This window comes from Lepisosteus oculatus, chromosome 17 (assembly GCF_040954835.1).
Source record: "Lepisosteus oculatus isolate fLepOcu1 chromosome 17, fLepOcu1.hap2, whole genome shotgun sequence".
Classification (NCBI taxonomy): domain Eukaryota; kingdom Metazoa; phylum Chordata; class Actinopteri; order Semionotiformes; family Lepisosteidae; genus Lepisosteus; species Lepisosteus oculatus.
Window position 1 is genome coordinate 273,075 of NC_090712.1, and position 18,217 is coordinate 291,291.

Genomic DNA, 18,217 nt, shown 5'->3' on the forward strand with positions numbered 1-18,217 from the left:
TTTTTACACCTAAGATAAAGTGCTTTCATATGCTACTTTTAAAGGTGCTATATAAAAAAAGCATTATTTTGCTTAAAATCATGTTGCTTAAAAGGATCATGGCATATTTGATGTATTTTATTCTCCCTGACGTTCTTACCATTTTCACCACAGGGTAAAAATAAGAGTGACAAACTCTTAAGGATGAACATTGATTTTATTGTTCAAGGAACTGAAACAGGTTTACAAATGTATCACCATACAGACACAACCTCAGGACAAAAAAAAACAACCCACTAAAACTGCAAATTAATTACAAAATAAAACTCCTAAGACAGATGGTATGGCAGACCAAAACAGCTATTTAAAAGCAGAGAATTGAAAAACAAAAACAAATTGACTATCCTGTACATGTTAACTTACCCCCCTCCCATTCATCACTTACATAAACTGTACATATGTACTTATTAACACACACTACCTTTATTTAACAATGATAGTGCCATAAGTGAAGACTATATACAAGAATTATTTCACATTCATGCAGCCTCTCACCTTCACTGATCAACACTTTTATACAGAACACCCCGTATAACCCTTTTACCTTTTATACAGAACCCTATAAAATTCTTCTGGGCTGCTAATTACATTTGACCCTAAGATAACAGTCACAAATCCTTGTGACCTCAGAACTGGCACATTGTGCCAATGCAGGGAGCTGCTGTTATTGCCTCAGCTAGCGGCTGATTTGATGTGTTCAGGTGTATAGCACTCTGTTCAAAACATGTAGAGGTGGTCAGCTGCAGGGAACACTAAGGTGAGTGATCCTAGGAGAGCACAAAATATTGAAATTAAAAACCCAATTAAATGGAAATAAGATCCATATTCTATAATCAGTCTTTAACATACAACGTGTTCTGTGCAGCTGGGTCTATGTCTTTTGGTATGGTTCACAAAAATATTTCAAAGCTCTTTTGTGCCTGTATCGCGTAAAGTCAGTACCATTTAGAAAAAACTTATACTGTAAGTTAGTTAATGAAAAAACTTGGCCACCCGGCTCCTTGATAACCAGTGTCTTCTCCTTTTCATTCCAGATGTGCTCCAGGTATGAGACCTGAACTAGAAAATCGGGGAAACTCAAGTTTTTTTTAAGGGAAACAGAAAAGATGTCTAACCTGGCTAAAAACACTTCAGGTTAGTTCATTTTAACACAGTAATTTTAGAGCCTCACAAGAGGATTTACAGTCATCTCTCATAAAATCAAATATGAATTAGAGAACACATACTTAAAAAGGTGACGCCCAGTTTTGGGAAAAAAGTAATCCTCTACATTTTTAACCCTAATTATTTACAAATAATTGAGTAAAGTATTCCAGTACCTTTTTAAAAGTAATAATCTGGGGGCAATTTCTTTTTAGAGGTTACTTCACACAATAAGTATACATATACTACATACAGAAGATCATTGTAACAGATAATGTTTAAAAGTTATTTATCCACTTACATCTTATTAATTTTTTTAAAAAGGTAATTATTAAACAATAGGACTAAGGATTCTTTTAAAAAGTAACTTTCCCCCAACATTGGTAACACCACTGTCTCAAGTTGTAAGGTTTTTAAAATTTACAGATTTCTTAATAGGAATGTTAAAGGTTGGAAAAAAATAGCAAACATCTGTTAACAGTCAAAACAAATGTAGGAGTTAAGATTTCAGCCCCACTTGGCCTGAGTGTTATTATAAAGGAAGAAGTTTTATATGGGTACATTATGTCGATGGGCCGCATGGTGATTTGCATGTGGCAATGTAAATACTGTAAAGAAAACTGAAAATCTAATCATTAATCAAACTCATATTGGAAGTTCCTTATGCAATCACCACACAGGTTTCTCATCTTCGTATGGAAAACTTTAGCTTTACCGTGGAGATATTACTGGAGTTAATAGGGAAATCACAGAGGATATACAGTGGACACAGCCTCTAGTGGCTGCAGGAGACCTAGAAGACTGAGCCTCTTTCGTGAACAAGCTGTTGGGCCTGTTCAGACATCCTTTATATTAACTTCTTCAACCCAAGACAAAAATATCCAGTTTACAGGAAATAAGCAGAGAAGATCTCCATAGCAATATTTATTTGGATTGGATATGTTCTATGGTGCTCTCAAAGCCCTCTAGTGTTTTGATCCCTTATTCTTTATGCATCACACCTCAGCAGTCTGCAGTCTGCAGACCTCTGTACACAAAGTCTTTACAGATAAACACTAGAATTACTGCTAACAATCATTGGTACTGCAAACTGAATTTGTGCTATATATTTCCCAGTCCTTCTCCATTTTGAAAGCCCAGGGCAGTGCAATAGATGACATATTAAGTAGCTGTTCAAATTTTAGAATGGAGGTTTTCTTGAAAAATTATTTTGTCATCTTCTATTCCTGTAAAGTGATTGCTATTTCACTGATCAACACCAAAAGCAAAATAAAATGCATTCTTGCTTTCAAGGTACTTCAATACAGTCCGATGGCTATACATTGCCTCTTCAAAGGATATAGTCCTAAGTGTTATAGTGACAGGTGTGTTTCTGAATATTGTGAACACTCTTGGAAAGTACTCTGTTTATTATTGAACTAGTAGGCTTACTGTTAAATCAAGCTGTTTAGCTATGGTCTAAACATCTTATTTACAGCAGTAGCTATTCCAATCATATACTATAGTCTAATGATTCATATTTTGAATCCAAAATACAAAAAAACTCTCTTCCAACTACTGAATACCTCTCCCTTGCTTGTGAGCACAGCATTTTTCAAGAGTTAAAAACCCAGCTAACCCTGCTCACAAAACTCCCTTCCTCCTACAGGATCACTCAGCTCTGATGCCAACTTTAAACATGCAGTTTGTAGATGGTGAATAACAGAAATAGATAACTCAAAGTATTACAAACAATAACCAAAATCATCTTGATTTGCCTGTCCAATACTTACAGAGTACTTGTGCCTGTAAGTAAAATCTTTTCACTTTCTCCTCTCATGAATATCATTAAAATGATTCCTCCTTATTTAATGCCATCAGAGACCCTGCAGTGCGCGACCAAACTGCCAAATTACTGTTTGAGGCATATGTCTTCTAAATGAAACTCAGCATGCTACTCTTTGCAATGGCTTCTTTGAGCATAACACAGATTCTTAGAATACATCTTTTGATTTTCTATCAAATTTTTCATAGTATGTAAGAATCTAATCTTACAAATAATTCTTGAGAAACTTCAGTTAAATAAGATTAGAAAATATATCTTCTGTTTATGCCCGTTATCAGTATTTGTACATTTTAATTTTGAAAACACCACAGAATGTTCTGGTGTCTAAACAACCCAACAATTTCTTAGGGAAAGCATTATCAAAATGTAAACATTGTTTTATTCCTACCTCTAAATTAGTACATAGCATGGCATCATCATTGCCAAATACAGTACTATTACACATTGAAAAGAATATGTATTCATCAATCTAAAAATAATATATAAAATCTATTTATATGTTCATGGTATTGGGGCCAAACAAAAGGAAAGAGTGCAGTCACTGGACAGCAGGATAACTATTGTTTTAACAAAGTATGAATAAAATACACTGAAAAACCTCTTCTCTTATACATTAGAAAGAACAGGAATATGATATTCAAGTGCAGTAGTATATTTCCATTAGTTAAGGTTTAAAGGTTAGCACTTCAAACTGAAAACAAAGAAAACATCTTTCATAAAGATCATAATACACTGAAGCAAGAACAACACTGCTGACCTCATGCGTGAGCTAGATTTTTCCAAAGGAAAGACGAGACGTACAGCCCAGCTGTGGAATCCTGGAGGGACAGGATCTCACTGCTGTTTCCTGACAGTGTGGGTGTGCTGAAGATGCTCCCCTGCTGCCGTGCTCCCTGAGCAGTTTCAGCATTTCAATCAAACTCACCCACTACTCAGCCCCCCAAACAGCACAAATTTGAAAGTAACTGAATAGAGAGGGATGATTTATAATCATGAGGTCAGATTCTCTCTCCCACTCAGCTATCGGCTGAAGATGTCAGCAAGTTCTCCACATTCCACATTTTCCACACTGAGCTGTAAGACTCAACTGGTACTGGAGATGGATGAGACTGCCTTACTAACCCTCCTCTTTTCTCATGTCATGAAGGAAATACTCTAAGTCAGCTTTCCCCTGCTTCAGAAGTGAACCTTTAAACAGGTGTACTACAAAGACAGGCAGAGGCAGCCTGAGCCGGGCCCCTCTTATGTCTGCGACACAAAAGGTATTTTACACTTAATCAGTCAGACTGACACTGGTTAATCGTGTCCAGTACTGGCGTCTGTGTGGCTGCAGCAAAGGACAGACAATGTGAATCAAACAGGAGAACAATGGAGAGGAAACTAGCATGCAAGCATCCATGAAGGCATATTTAAAAAAACAGACAAACAGAAAAGCTCAACCATGCCGACTACGATCTGCAGGATGAAGCTGGCAGTTAGTGAACTGAAATGAGATGGAAATGTATTTGGCATATCTCCATACAGAAGCAAAATTAGTCTCAAAACTAAAGGTAAAAAAAAATTCTCATCAGCATGATGAAGCCACTACTTGAAAATGTTGTCAAATAAAAGTGCTAAAAAATCATGATCTGCATTAAAGGTTTTGCTATCTATTAATGGTAATACTAAAAGATACCACAGAATTGAAAACTGCCAGCTTCATTTGTCAGGAGTGATGATGTTTGTGTAAGGTCAATAGCATCTTAATATTCTTTGAAGAGAAACCTCTATTTTTGACGAATATATTGGCCTTTGGCTCACGCATGCACTGACACCTCCAGTGTGTGACACCTGCTACTCCCCACCTCTCACCATCTATCACGATCAGTGCTTGTAAGCTTTGCCTGTTATATATATAGAGGACAGTCCCTGTTGTGCTACAGAATTACCCACGATTTCAGAATACAAGGATCTGAAACACTAAAGTGCAAAAGGTGGCCCTGGGTCCATAGCACACTGAGTACCTCACACACATTTCTGGTCAGTGTACAGACAGTAGTATTTTCACTTCTCCTTTTTGTCTGTTTTCAGTAATGGAACAAGACCATTACTGGGGAGGTTTTCTTCACACAAATACAGAGAAGCGAAGCAGTAGTGTTCCCAAGAAAACCCGCAAAAAACACAATGACAGAAATCAATGTTGCCGCCTCTACAGTATATTCTGAACGTGCAGGGCGTCACACTGTGCCCGGTCTTGGCTGGCTGCCCAGGCCACAAGAGGCGCTAAACTGGAAAACAGTTCTTCCTTTAGCATGTTTCTATTATGGAGACGATGAACAAGTTGCTACATCGCATTAAAAATAAATAAAGTGTGGACGAATACAATATTCACAACCTCAGAGCTTATTAGTGTTAACTCATAAATACAAAGGGCAAAACCCTCGTCACCCAGGATAATTGAAATTTAGCCTATCGGTGAAATCTAAAACAGTCTATCACCGCAGTTTGACTCTCTGGATAAAAATTTCCTGATTTGTTTTTGTTTTGTGAAGGTTGACAGTGTTAGAAAAAAGAATCTTTACATGTTCAATGCCGCCCTGCTGCGCCGCTCCTCTGGACGGACAAATGCCAGAGAGAGGAGGCCCCTCCCCGGCCACGCAGAGCTGCGCAGGGCCTTCCAGCCTGCCTTACACCCTGCGGCTCCGCCGGGAGTCAGAGGAGCGGAGCAGACCCGTGCCGCAGGTCTCCGTCTCCAGGTGAACTGTGGGTTTAGTGTTGTGGTGATGTTCATCAGTACTGTGCTTGGTCCTTCTTTCCCCTCGGCCTCTCGCCCCGGCACCAGCTGCTACTGGTGAACCTCGTTGGCTATGAGGCTGTCTTCTCCTGACTGGAAGTCCCCCTCGTTGATGCTGCTCCCTGCGTTAATCATCTCCTCATCCTGAGAGGAGCCCTGGCCGTCATCCTCCCCGCTGCCTGCCCCCGTCTCGTCTGAATTCGGGTCCTGCAGGACCTGAGCGATGTACAACGTCTGCTGGGAGGGAGGGAAGAAAAGGGAACAGGGGAGACCTTTAACCTCGAGAACCTCACACATTTTCACCTGACAATAATATTACTGTGGTTTCATTAAGTCTATTCATAATGTCAATAATGTTGAGCTGGTTGAGTTTAGGCTTTGAAACAACAGTAATATTATTGTCAGGTGGACCAACTAGAACTGGGTGTTTCAATGCGTGACCCCCATGTACTCTGGTGTTGGTATCACAGTGAACTTGCATGAGTGTGTCAGTGAGTGTAAGAGTCAACCAATGTTTGAAAAGTTTAAGAAAAGGTTAACTTTTGTAGCACAACTAAAAAACAGCTGTAAGTGGAAAAAAGTTATCAGTCTTATGTCTGCAGATCTATAATGTTTGTTTTATCTAATTTTGTGTAGATATGCTGAGCTTCTGTAAAACTTAACTACACCTGCTCCAAACCCAGCTGAGAAAAATCTAATATATTCAACATATATGTTGGTTAAAAATAGATACATTAAAAAAACCCTGTGGTGAAACTGAAACCAAACCCTTTTGACATTTGTTTGTAAAAAAGAAAGCTTAAACATACAAAATAAGATGATTTAAGAGACACAGAATGGTTAATGAAACTATGGTTTGAGGGTTAATAAGTAAACAGAAATTTGTCCATTTCCTAGCACTCTTGTGGTTTTGAGAACGAAGAGACAAGAAAACCTCCTGCAGGAGGGTTCCAGCCCCAAAGGAAGCTAAACTTACTGCAGATTTGTTGGAGGGGGAAAATCGAGGAGGACGACCATTTTCAACACCATCAACTCCCGTCTCCTGGGTGTCAATCTGGAAGATGCAAACGTAGTTTTACTAAGTTACCAAGAAGGGGAAGACATCTGACACATCTTGCTGGCAACATATTGTTGCAAGTGACAAAAAACACACTTTTCGCCAGCGATTCCAGCAGGCAAAACTAGAATTAATGCTTTTGAAGAAAATAATTAAATAGTTAATTGACAACAACCTCTTTCAGAGTATAAGCCAAAAAGAAAAAAAAAGCTTTTAAATTTGTTTTGATTCTCTAGGATTTTTCCAGTCTTCTGCAGCTACGAAAACTAAACTCATCCAGAATTACCTGACCATCTGCTTCTTTTTTTCTGAGTGAAGAAATGATATGAACTTAAACTTTCCTTAGAAAGAAATGTGTGTATTCATCAGTTATTTAGTGAAATTCTTACACTGAGTCTAAAACTGGGTTATTGTAACAAAAGGTTATTTCTTACATGGGACACCAGCATTTTGCACCTGGAACTGTCCAGGTGCAAATGCTGGTGTCCCATGATTCCCATGATCCCAAGATTCACATATCAGTGTCAGGTGCCAAATAATGACAGTTTCAAGTTTTTTTTTTTGGTGTCATACTTTTGTGTTTATTGTTCTACAGTTGATGCATGATGCCGACTGGAGCACTAAATACATGTAAAATAAATTAGAAGTGAGGCCTTACCTTGTAGTTGTGGGCGCTGAGGTATTTGAAATGGCCAAAACAGACGTGAGAAAGGCAGATCACAATGGTGATGATCAGGACCACGAAGGTGAACATGGAGGTGGAGGCCAGGAATCCTGCGAGGAGAAAGACATGAGCACTGCGGTCTTGGACTGCCTTCTGCTAGAAGCTCCACCCCAGGTCAGTCTTGATCCAGGTGCAGTCCTGCAGGACACTGAGTGCCCTGATGACATTAGTTCAGGCTGGAATTAAGTGGATTCGTCTGAATCCGATACTGTTTGGTGTCTGTGTGACAGGGGAGGGCAAGGTCTGAACACAGCTGCCCTGTTCCCAGATCGTCTCCTGACCCTCCAGTCTGAGGAAGTCCAGTCATTCCAACCCCCTTTCCAAGGGAGGCTGGCCTCACCTGTGCGGACAGTGGAGAAGAAGAGGAGCCAGGAGAGACACAGGATGGGCGCGGCCACCACCTGGTTCACAGCCCCAGAGTGGATCTTCTTGTCTAGTTTGGCTGGCAGGTAGGCGTAGTACAGGTTGTACCTGTCCACCAGGTGCTTCAGAAGCATGTACATTAGACCTGTGGGCACATTGTGGCAGTCAGAAGGTGGGGCACTGGGAGCCAGGTGAGCATCAATGCAGAAACAGTGGGCTATCTTTTCACACCAGTGCCCACTCTCAGCAGTTAAGAACACAAAACTGGGAATAAAGAACAGGGCAAGACAGTCTGGACATTAAAAAGGACTAAGCAGTCCAAACCAGTTGAGGAACCTAGCAAGCTTGAAATGGTTAAGAGAAACCGCTATAAGAAATTCATTCTGCTTACAAACAGTAGAGGGTGGCATTCTTTCAAAGACTGACTGATGGAGCTGGGTCACATTTAACACTTGAACTTCAACTTCAACTTCCATTTTGCTCTGTTCAAAAACCTTTAGAGGATTTACATACACATCACTGTAGGGAAGGAAGACAAGCAACAAGAAATACAAAAATATTTCTTGTTTGCATTTCAATGTAAGAGTCACCCTGCTTTGGAGGTTCACAAACCTCACTTTCATTTAGGAATAGTCTATAATTGCTTATATTGTATTGCATAGTTCGCTCCAACACTCTTATTCACCCGTGCATCCAGGCTGAAGCTCAGCCCCCACCTGAGTCATGCATAGCAGGCCAATACACAGAGATCAAGTGAACAACAGCACTTCATGATTGCTAGATTATGCAATCCCAGAGTGGAATTCAGCCAAAACACCACTTTTAACACCCCTACTCTTACGAACAGTGACCTGGGATCTGGACAAGCAAGGATTTGCTTTCCATTGGTGTTTGTTAATAAGCAATCACACAAGGAGCCTTGATGATTTTGTTGGCAAAAATCTTGTCCTGCACAGGGAGGGCCTTGTCATTACAGGGTTGTGAAAACAAGATAAAATAAATCACTTAATCAGCCATATACAATTTCTTGCATTAGGAATTTATCTTATTACCCCAGCTTGCTCTCCATGAGACAAACGGGCACACAGACAGGGAGAGAGAAGCTTGACGTCAGAGCGCAGGGTCAGGCATTTATACAGCGTCCCTCAAGCAGCTGGGGTTAAAGGCCTTGCCCAGGGGTCCAACGGAGTAGGATTCCTCTGCCGGCTGCGGGATTTGAACCTTTCAACCTTCCAGCCACAGGTGCAGATCCTTAGCCACAGAGCCACCACTCCGCCAAGTGTGGTTGCCACTCCCCCAAAACAAGTTGCAAGTTCTACTGCTCTGTTCCATTTGGTGGGTTATTCTTGACTAGGGGGAGCAGATAACGGTTTCAATCCTGAATCCGCTCAAACTGAAGACAAACTCCACACTTTCGAACATCCTAGAGGACAGTGTGTTCGCCCTGTGAGAAACAGGACCTGCAGGACTCACCAAAGGGCACGATAATAGGACAGGTGATGCTGTAGGTCATCACCACCGTGAAGACGCACATCATCCAGGCATAGGCGGCCCCAAATTGGAACTCGTACGCCTGGTGCTGTGAAACAAGACAGGCTTTCAGGCATCTTTGAAACCAGTAGGGCTGGCTTGTAAAAAATAATATGAGAGAGACACATTTCCACCAAATTATTCAGAGGAATTCCAATACTGTTATAAAATGACTGGTAAATGCAGCTAAACAACAGGACAAAAGAAGGAAATGGATAACTGTGGTCCGTGGGGAGAGCTCACCCGCTTCACGTTGCGCCGCTCAGCCACGGACCTGGCCAGGCACAGGCGGATCATGTACATCAGCAGCCCAGGGATGCGCAACAAGTCCATGGCGTTTCCGATGAAGGCCGAGGCGATGACGTAGTTCACGAAGAAGGCCCCGTTGTCTGGGAGGAAGACACACCTGGGGAAGAGGAAGAGACAAGAGCAGGACTGAAGGAGGCAGGGCTGTATCTGCGAAGAAGAACGGAACAGTTTCGTACTGGGAGTTAAAATGCGTTTCGTACTGGGAGTTAAAAACCATTTAACTTACTCAAAGCGAACGGCAGCATCCGCCAAGAATTTCTTGTCAAAGAGCCACCGGAAGAAAAGATCCAAGCTGTATATTTAAGAAAGTGGTAAGAAGAAAAACACTAAATATCAATCTCTGCGTAATATTACTGAATAAATTAACACTTCCTGATCAGAAGTTTTAAAACTGTCAGTGAATTCTATACCGTGGAGACCCGGTTCTCCATGGTCTATGGAGTGGTGCTGTCCAGCAAGAACAGAGGAAAGCTGAGCTGAGCTGGTCAGACACAGCCAAGCCTCACACAGGGTCAGACTGGCCAAAGCACCCTCCATGGTCCAGCATGACAAACAGGCCCCTGTGGTTGGCCAGATGTCCAGAATTTTACAGAGTTAAAAGCAAAGCTGCAACACCTTCCCCATGCTAACCCTGTAGGCGCTGTGGGGCTCATAGCGTGAAAAACATCAAGCGTCTCAGACATTTAGCATCTCTGCAGAAGGCCTTGCTTAGCTCTCAGTCCACCCCATGCTGGTCAGGCTGGTTCCATTAACCAATAGTTGTGCAGATTTCTAGTTTTTAAAATAAGCTTTTGAACATGTATTCTCTTTTGGAGGGAGAAGTCATTTCCACTGTGCTTGCCTACCTGCTGAGCCCCAGTGAGGGTAAGAGGAGAACCATGAAGATGAGGAAAGTGTAGCACTTGTGCATTGTTGTCCTGTTCTCTCCAGACCTACAGGTGAGACACAAAGGGAACAGCACTGAGTCCAGCCATAAGGACTCCAGGTAAATAATCAGGTTTCGGGCTGTAGGGGCCAGTTGTCTTGCAAACCTCTTTGCCTGCAGATGCCTGCATTCAGAAATGGGACTTGATTTCTAAAACAAAAACTTTAGAAGCTCAAAAAATTAATTCCCATTAACCCTCTCTGCACCTTTTCTTCCCACAAGCTAACCTCTTGCTAACCTCCTTTCCTCTCCTACCTTGTTACTTTCTCTTCTGTTTCTTTCTAAGGAGGGTATTTGACATGTCTAGTTGGAAAAAAAAACTTGTGTCATTTAAGTCACTAGAGACAAACGATTACTTTTAACAACCAACAACTGTGGCTCTCACTAAGGTGTCTTGTTTGCTTAAATAAAATCAATTTAAAGAGCTTCCTAGCTTCCAGGAGACAGCTGTGTGTGTCTATGCACTCCAGTACTCATGGCAATCTCACATGACCGGGCCACTCTGAAGGCAAAGGTTCATGGGAGCCCACCGCCTCCTAGAACATCAGGTAACCAGCACACCCAAACACACAGATCAACAAGGAAGTGAAAGAAAATGGACAAGCTGCTAACCCACTTGCATTCCAAGCAACATTAACTATTGGAAATAACCTGATATCATGAAGCTTCCTAATCCTGGCTGTACATGTCTACTCTCAGAAATGTACTTAAAATACGGAAACAAGTAGGAGATATCCAGCACAGCTTGTGCACAATTGCCAGCCTATGGCAGCACCTAGAACGCATCAAACTGCTGTGGAATCAGAAAATTTCCATCCCTAAAAGCAGCAGCTAAATGATTACATAATGAAGCCTCTTTAAAAAAAACACCTGAAGAAGGCTCCATAACCTAAACGTTATGTCTCTTTTCTTTTCAGTATGGAATAAACCTTTACTTGTTCCTTTGCTAAATATTATTATATTTTCTTAAGAATTAAAAAAGGGTTCCTCACTCAACAACATGTTCAATACCTTGTCCAGTGGGCCTCGAAGAAGGCGGAGTAGTAGACGATGGTGGGCAGCAGAGCAGAGAAGGCCCACAGCAGAAGAGTGGGGAAGAACTGGGTGATGATGGGGTTCTGGGGAGACACAGGAAGAGCACAGCGTAAGCCAGTGGGCGTTCATCTACTCTGCAAAGCAACGGGAACTCTTCCAAGTTGGACCTCAGCTGTAGGAACATCCATTGGCCTTGTCGGCATCCTCCCTTGATCCTCACACCACAACTGGGAAATACTGCACTGTTTTCAGAGAGGGTGTGACCAGGAAAGTCTGAGAAACGGTTATCTGTAAAGATGGTACCAACGGAGTCTGAATGAGCCCAGAGTCAAGCCCTGAATACCCGGGAACTCCTGTGGGACCCGTAGTTCTCAATTTGCATGGAAGATTCTGTTGCTTACTCAAAAACAGGTTAATTAAAAACTAATTTTCCACAAGAATGCTTGTAACTAGGGGAGATGTGTTCTGGGGCCACTCTCAAGCAGAGGGCTGAACTGCCATCATGTTCAGTCATGGAAGATTTTACATAGTTTTACTACCTACAAGCCAATGAAAACTAGATGTGGGTTTTAGCTCAGCAGCCTGATGTGAATCATGAGGGGAAGAGTGTTGCTGGAGTTGGGACACAACTTATATAGTTTTAACCAATTATTAATTGTAGACTGTTCTGTTTAATACATTGATTTAATGTTAAGACTGAAAATTATTATTTTTTTAATTTAATTTAATCATTCACTTTTATTATTTTATTTTTAAATTATTTGCATACATTTTTTCACACAGTAGCTTTCTTTTATGGCCTTATCAATTTAATTTGAGATTTTCTACAATATAAACATAAGCTACAGACTAGGACAATAAAGACACCTATAGATTGTGATTTAGTAAAGGTGAGTTGATGGGAGATGACTGGTGGCTGGAAGACGGCTGTCATGTGTCAGCCAAGTGACTCGCTAGTCATCCTTGCACACAAATGGTACACACAGTGTACATCACCCCAGACACTCCGGCTTATGCTGGCTGCTTTAAGGAAGGACAAATTTGTCCTAAATTAAGTAGCAGCATATATATTTGAGGCCTGTTAAACCAAAAACAAATTAAGAACATGTACATCCAGATGTGTAGGATTATTCAGGGGATGGAAATAGGAGGCACTTCTTCACACAGTTTTACAAGTGGCTGTAAGAATCAGCTGAACCACAGAGTTGAGTAGCTTCCTGTGTTTTTTTTTTAATTTTAATTTTAAGATCCTTTAGATTTAGATTTAAGATCCTTAAATTCTTGAGAGATGACTGTTTAGGAGGCTGCAACGACTGAGCAAAAGAGGCAGCTGTGGGGCCCTGAGCAGGACCAGGAAGACCTGTGTTGTCCAGCAGCCACAGGGAGTGCTTACATTCAGGTACTCCACAGGCTTGGTGACGTTGAACTTGTCCATGGTGGTGATGATGATGGCAGGGGTGGTGAGGAAGAAGAGCAGGAGGAAGAGGATGCAGTTGATGACCAAACAGCGGAGCCACCAAGACAGGCCACCCAGAGACAAGTGCTCCCTGCAAAACACACAGCATGAACTGTCAGCTGACATGGATATCCAGTTTTCTTATATAACCCAGGAGAGCCAACACCACTGAATTGCAGTTGAGAACTCTGGCAAATGTCTGCATTAGAATGAAAACTAGATTATCACAAACTACACACCCAGTGTTTAGTATCTGGTTTTCATTACACAGAGGAAAGAAGCATCTGATTCAATAAGTCACCATCAGGTATGGGATTTAGGATTTGTGTTTGGTGTGTGTCAGATTTAATACAATTCACTCTCTAATTCTGCTGGATATTCATACATAACCCTGAAATTACTGCGGTATTAAAGTATTGCTTTAAATCTGTAAAAAGTTATTTCTGGATATCTACTCTAACCAAGGTGAAGCTACTAATCTGCACCCCAGAGGGATGTCCCTGATCTGTTCCCAATTTTTGCAAGGTTTCCAGACAAGACACTTTTTCTATTGACTGTATATTGAAATACAGAGGAAATGTCCTCTGTCATTGGACAGAGGACATTTCATGTGGGTTTTGAGATTCACTATTACAGCTCTCACCTTAATGCTAAACCATCCATCCATGAATGCTTGTGCATGAACAACACTGGCACAGTACAGTTTCAGGTGAAGACTGAAGGCACCTCCTGCTTCAGTCCAGCACAATCGACAGTGCAGAGTAAACTTTCAAACAGAAAGAGGATCCTAACAGGTACTTGCAGTTACGCTTAACCGAGTTCTGCAGTGTCTTTGCGATGTTCAATTTGTTCTTTAGAGCAGATACTACATAGAAACATATACATACCAATTTAAAAAGAATAGTATACAAGGAAAATAGGTTAATCATTTTTACCAGATCAGATCCCAAATATGCTACAAACACTTAATGGTATTTTATCACAAAGCACAATACAAAGTACATACATAAATTCCATAAAGACACACTTGTAGGTTTTCCAAATTCTGAAATGAACGTCAAAGCCAAGCCCTTAATTCCAAATTCAAGACACAGAGCAGGATTAGGGACCATGAATGGAAACTAAGCACAGCTAAATCTGAGAAGTACGAACAGGAGGCATTTATTCACACGGTGGGGTCACGGGCATGATGAACAAAAAGCCAAGTCATGTCATGGATGCTGATTCATGCATTCAACAAGAGAGCTAAATCATCAGGCTACTGAGAACCAGAAGAGTGGGCTGCACTGAAAGAGCCTCCTCTCATTCACACCTTCTCTTGTTTTTACCTCTGCATTTGGCACTACTGTAAGGGAAGGCACAGATCTAGAAGTGTCAGGCAGGATGACGAGTTAGCATTCAGCCAAACACTCTGGGAATGAGCAAAACGTAGATGACTAAAGGCTACTGGTTTAGACCTCTGTGGAGTCTTGTAACCAGATTTCACTGTTGCTCACGTTTTGGTACTCTTCCAAAGTTCATTTATTAATAAGCACATCATTAATATGGCACAGATGGTGAACAGGTCAAACAAACTCTTCTGCAACACTGATTTCAAAGTCCCAACCATGATTTGTGTCAGACTTCAGTCTAATCACCAATAATACGCAATCACCACTTATTGCACTGTTACTTTGTATTTTCAGACTTAAGGAATGGACACTGCAGAGTACTTAGGAAAACAGCCAAGAGCAATCTTGTACATTATGCTTAGTTTGCAGAAAATATCCCATCTCTGATGGAGCATTTGTCATAACAATCTGAGATGTTTTAAAGTACCAGTGTTTTATAAGAACAGTTGTAATTGTTATTTGGTTAAACAACAAATGTAGTGCAATACTACATACTCCATAAGCTGTGTCTAAGACCTATCTTAAACCTCACTAAGCTGTTGAAGAAGACTCACTGGCTTTCTTCAAGAAAAGGTTGAGATTTTCTGTATCCATTAGCTACTGGACAACAAACTGAGTGGAGTGGACAGAATAGTCTAGAGACCTTTGTAACCTTCTTATTCTAAAATATGCAAAGACGAGCAAGAAATTAAAGGTCACTTAACTTTTCTATTTTGCTTTCGACTTTTGATGTTCTGTTAATTTTGTACAAAAACACACAGGATTTTTTTTCCATTCCTACAAAGACCAAATCCAATTTACTGATATGCTGCAGCTAAACTGTCAACTTGGCTCCGCCCTCCTGCAGCGAGTGCTCATATGAAGATGAGGAGGAGTAAGGGATCAGAGTACGGGCTGTGGCAGGTCTGCTGCCAGTGTCACAGTTTCAGATGAGGTCACACCACAGAGGGAGTCAATGTGTCAGGGCTCACAATGAAAAGGACAGAATTTACAGCTTCAGACATCTAAACACACTTACCATTTCACACCAAAAGAAGGGTCATACAGTTGATATTCTGTCTCATTTTTACTACAAACTACTAATTAATCTGAGGACTTTATCAAGCTCTTTATCAAGTTGATAGATCCCAATGACCAGGCAGTTTTGTCCAGATCCCAGAGATTACTTTTCCTTAGACTACAATAGAATAAAATTCCTTGTTAACATGTTAACATGAAACAAGACTTGGACTAAATTCAAGACTAAGGTACTGTAATGCCTGGGAGATGTAATTTTTGGACATGTCAACTCAATGGACATCTTCAGAATCAACTGAAACTTGAACTTGAAAACGTGAAACATGAACTTGAGGAAATAACATGGCAGTGCACTGAAATTGAGAGCAGGAAGCACTTCTTTATGCAACTGGTTGTGGGAATATGGAAGAACCTGCCCATCCATGTTGCCAAAGCCTATAACCCTGTCTCCTTGCAAGAAAAAGCTGAATGCGTTCCTTTGATTACTTAATGACAAATGAGCTACAGATTCAGCCATTTAAAATGCGCAGTACAAACCCGTACTGCACGCAACTACCCACAGGTCACTGCGTTATACCGGTATGTGATTGGCTGGCCAAAATTACCGACAGGGCACTTGTGGTGCACTGGTCGTTAGTGAAAAGATTTAATAATTTAATCTCTTTATTGTGCATGTTTTAATCCGCTTAGTAGGATTAAGTGTGTGCCTTATAAGCCTGAGGTCCGACGTTCGGACCCAGCCGTCGCCGAGTTTTCTTTAAACCAATAAACATTTCTTTGAAAAAATTAAATAGCAAATTTTATGGACACTATATTGACATTTCTTATATTTCTAAATATCACAACATGTTTGAAGCTAAGTAATTTATTAATAACAACAAATAATTTCAAACTTCTACTGATATTACTGACAATAAATATTATCTACACTATATTGTCATTACAAACATGTATGTAATGTCGGCCATACGCATTACTGAAGCTAAAAGTTTAGCCTTTGTCACTACTGTAACCTAGTGGTAAATAAAGACATAAATATAGAAATCCCTACATTACAAACTGTATATGGCTGGTATTGGTATTTTAAAGAAAAAATATACACCAGTATTCCACTTTCTTCCTAAACTTTTTAAGCATTAAAGTCTTACATGTGGTTATTTTGGAAACATTTTTACGTGCTCCTTCTGACCATATTAAGTTTAAGTGCCCACGGGCACTTTTCCTGTCCGTAGGGGGAAGGGGGACTGTCTTTCATTCACCTAGTCTACTGTGAGAATGTAGAGAGGGAGGAAACGTGCCCAGGGTCATTTTTTTCACTGACAAAGCTGTGTTCTGTTAACAATAACTACAGTATATTTAACAGCTGACCTCCTAGAGTTACGAGGCTAATTGTCATTGTTTTATATTGTGTTCGATTCAAGGAAAGAAGCCTTTCCCAGATATTAGCTCATCAGTACGTTTACCTGTACCTTTTGTCGGGACAGAGAACTTACTGCACTATAGCTTTGGAAAAGAGACGGACTATGGCCAAAATCAAGACGACTCTCTCACACCGATTTGTGCACAGAAGGGTTAAAAAGAGGTCAGATAGGCAGAGGGAAAGGGGGTGACATCACCGCGCTGGCAAGCCAGTTCTTTAGCTACTTTAGATAATTTTCTTTAGATACGCAATTCCATATTATACTCCCTATTAATCAAATTCTAAAAGTATGCTTTTGTTTATTCCGATAACGACCGTATTCGTAGAAATACAGAAATAGTTTTAAGAATCTGCTAAATAGGGAATATAATATGGAATCGATTATCTAAAGAAATGAATAATGATAATAATTTAAGGATCTAAATATATGGTTTTATATAGCTAGTAGTATTGCTGTAATCCTCTTTCTTTGTAAACATGTTTTATTTTTAATTTTAATTAATCATTAGTATTAAAATTTGCATTGTGATAAATTGTTGCACTTCCACATCTTGTAAAAACATGAATTTGCAAGACTGTGTACAAATATATAAAGACATTAATTTGCAAGACTGTGTTCAAATATACTTTACATTTGAATATCAGAAAACCAGGGTTAACTTTTTTCTGTCTCTCCCTAGTTTCTCTCACCCTCTGCGATTCGCAGAATGGTTAAAAATGGGAATAGGTCAGGCAGGCAGAGGGAACTGGGAGGGTGGAACTGTTACCTGTCCTGGATAAAGTGGTTAGAAAATAGGTGGATTTACACCTGAAAAAAACATTCCAATTTTAATGCCATATGAAAGATATTATTGATAATAAATGACATTGGACGATCTGTAAACTGAAGATTTATAGAGAAGACACATTATGTCTTTTCTTTCCAACTTGGAATTAAGGAATTAACTTTCACCTACTAGTATATTCCATTGCAGCCACTTTATGTAACGCAGCTCCGTACTTCTCACAAAGGCTAGGAGTGTTAACAGCCCGCTGTGTAATGTTATGTAGAATAGACGGTTCTGGGGGATGGGAATTTTCAGGAGCATGCTCTGTTGTCATTGTCACTGTTTTCACAACCTTCAATTTATTAAACGTCTATATTTGAGACAGGATGTTCCAGGACTCTGTTTAATTTCTGAAACTCCCTCTGTATTTCCTCTTTAACATG

The 18,217-nt window shown here is 40.4% G+C and overlaps 1 protein-coding gene across 4 annotated transcripts in view; it reads right to left on the reverse strand.

Annotated features, from left to right (window-relative positions):
- Positions 1-177: 177 nt before the first annotated feature.
- tmem63ba (transmembrane protein 63Ba) overlaps positions 178-18,217 on the reverse strand; it is a 64,943-nt gene continuing 46,903 nt past the window's right edge. For 3 of the 4 annotated variants that reach the window (XM_015362545.2, XM_015362543.2, XM_006638484.3), the window contains 10 exons: positions 13,117-13,270; positions 11,700-11,806; positions 10,609-10,695; positions 9,990-10,055; positions 9,698-9,860; positions 9,398-9,503; positions 7,902-8,069; positions 7,496-7,611; positions 6,757-6,834; positions 178-6,017 (listed from right to left, as the gene is read on the reverse strand). In XM_015362545.2, the coding sequence (XP_015218031.1) occupies positions 5,832-6,017; positions 6,757-6,834; positions 7,496-7,611; positions 7,902-8,069; positions 9,398-9,503; positions 9,698-9,860; positions 9,990-10,055; positions 10,609-10,695; positions 11,700-11,806; positions 13,117-13,270 (1,231 nt within the window). In that variant the 3' untranslated portion in view covers positions 178-5,831. The remainder of the gene's footprint in view (positions 6,018-6,756; positions 6,835-7,495; positions 7,612-7,901; positions 8,070-9,397; positions 9,504-9,697; positions 9,861-9,989; positions 10,056-10,608; positions 10,696-11,699; positions 11,807-13,116; positions 13,271-18,217) is intronic. The other variant, XM_015362544.2, reaches the window with a different exon arrangement.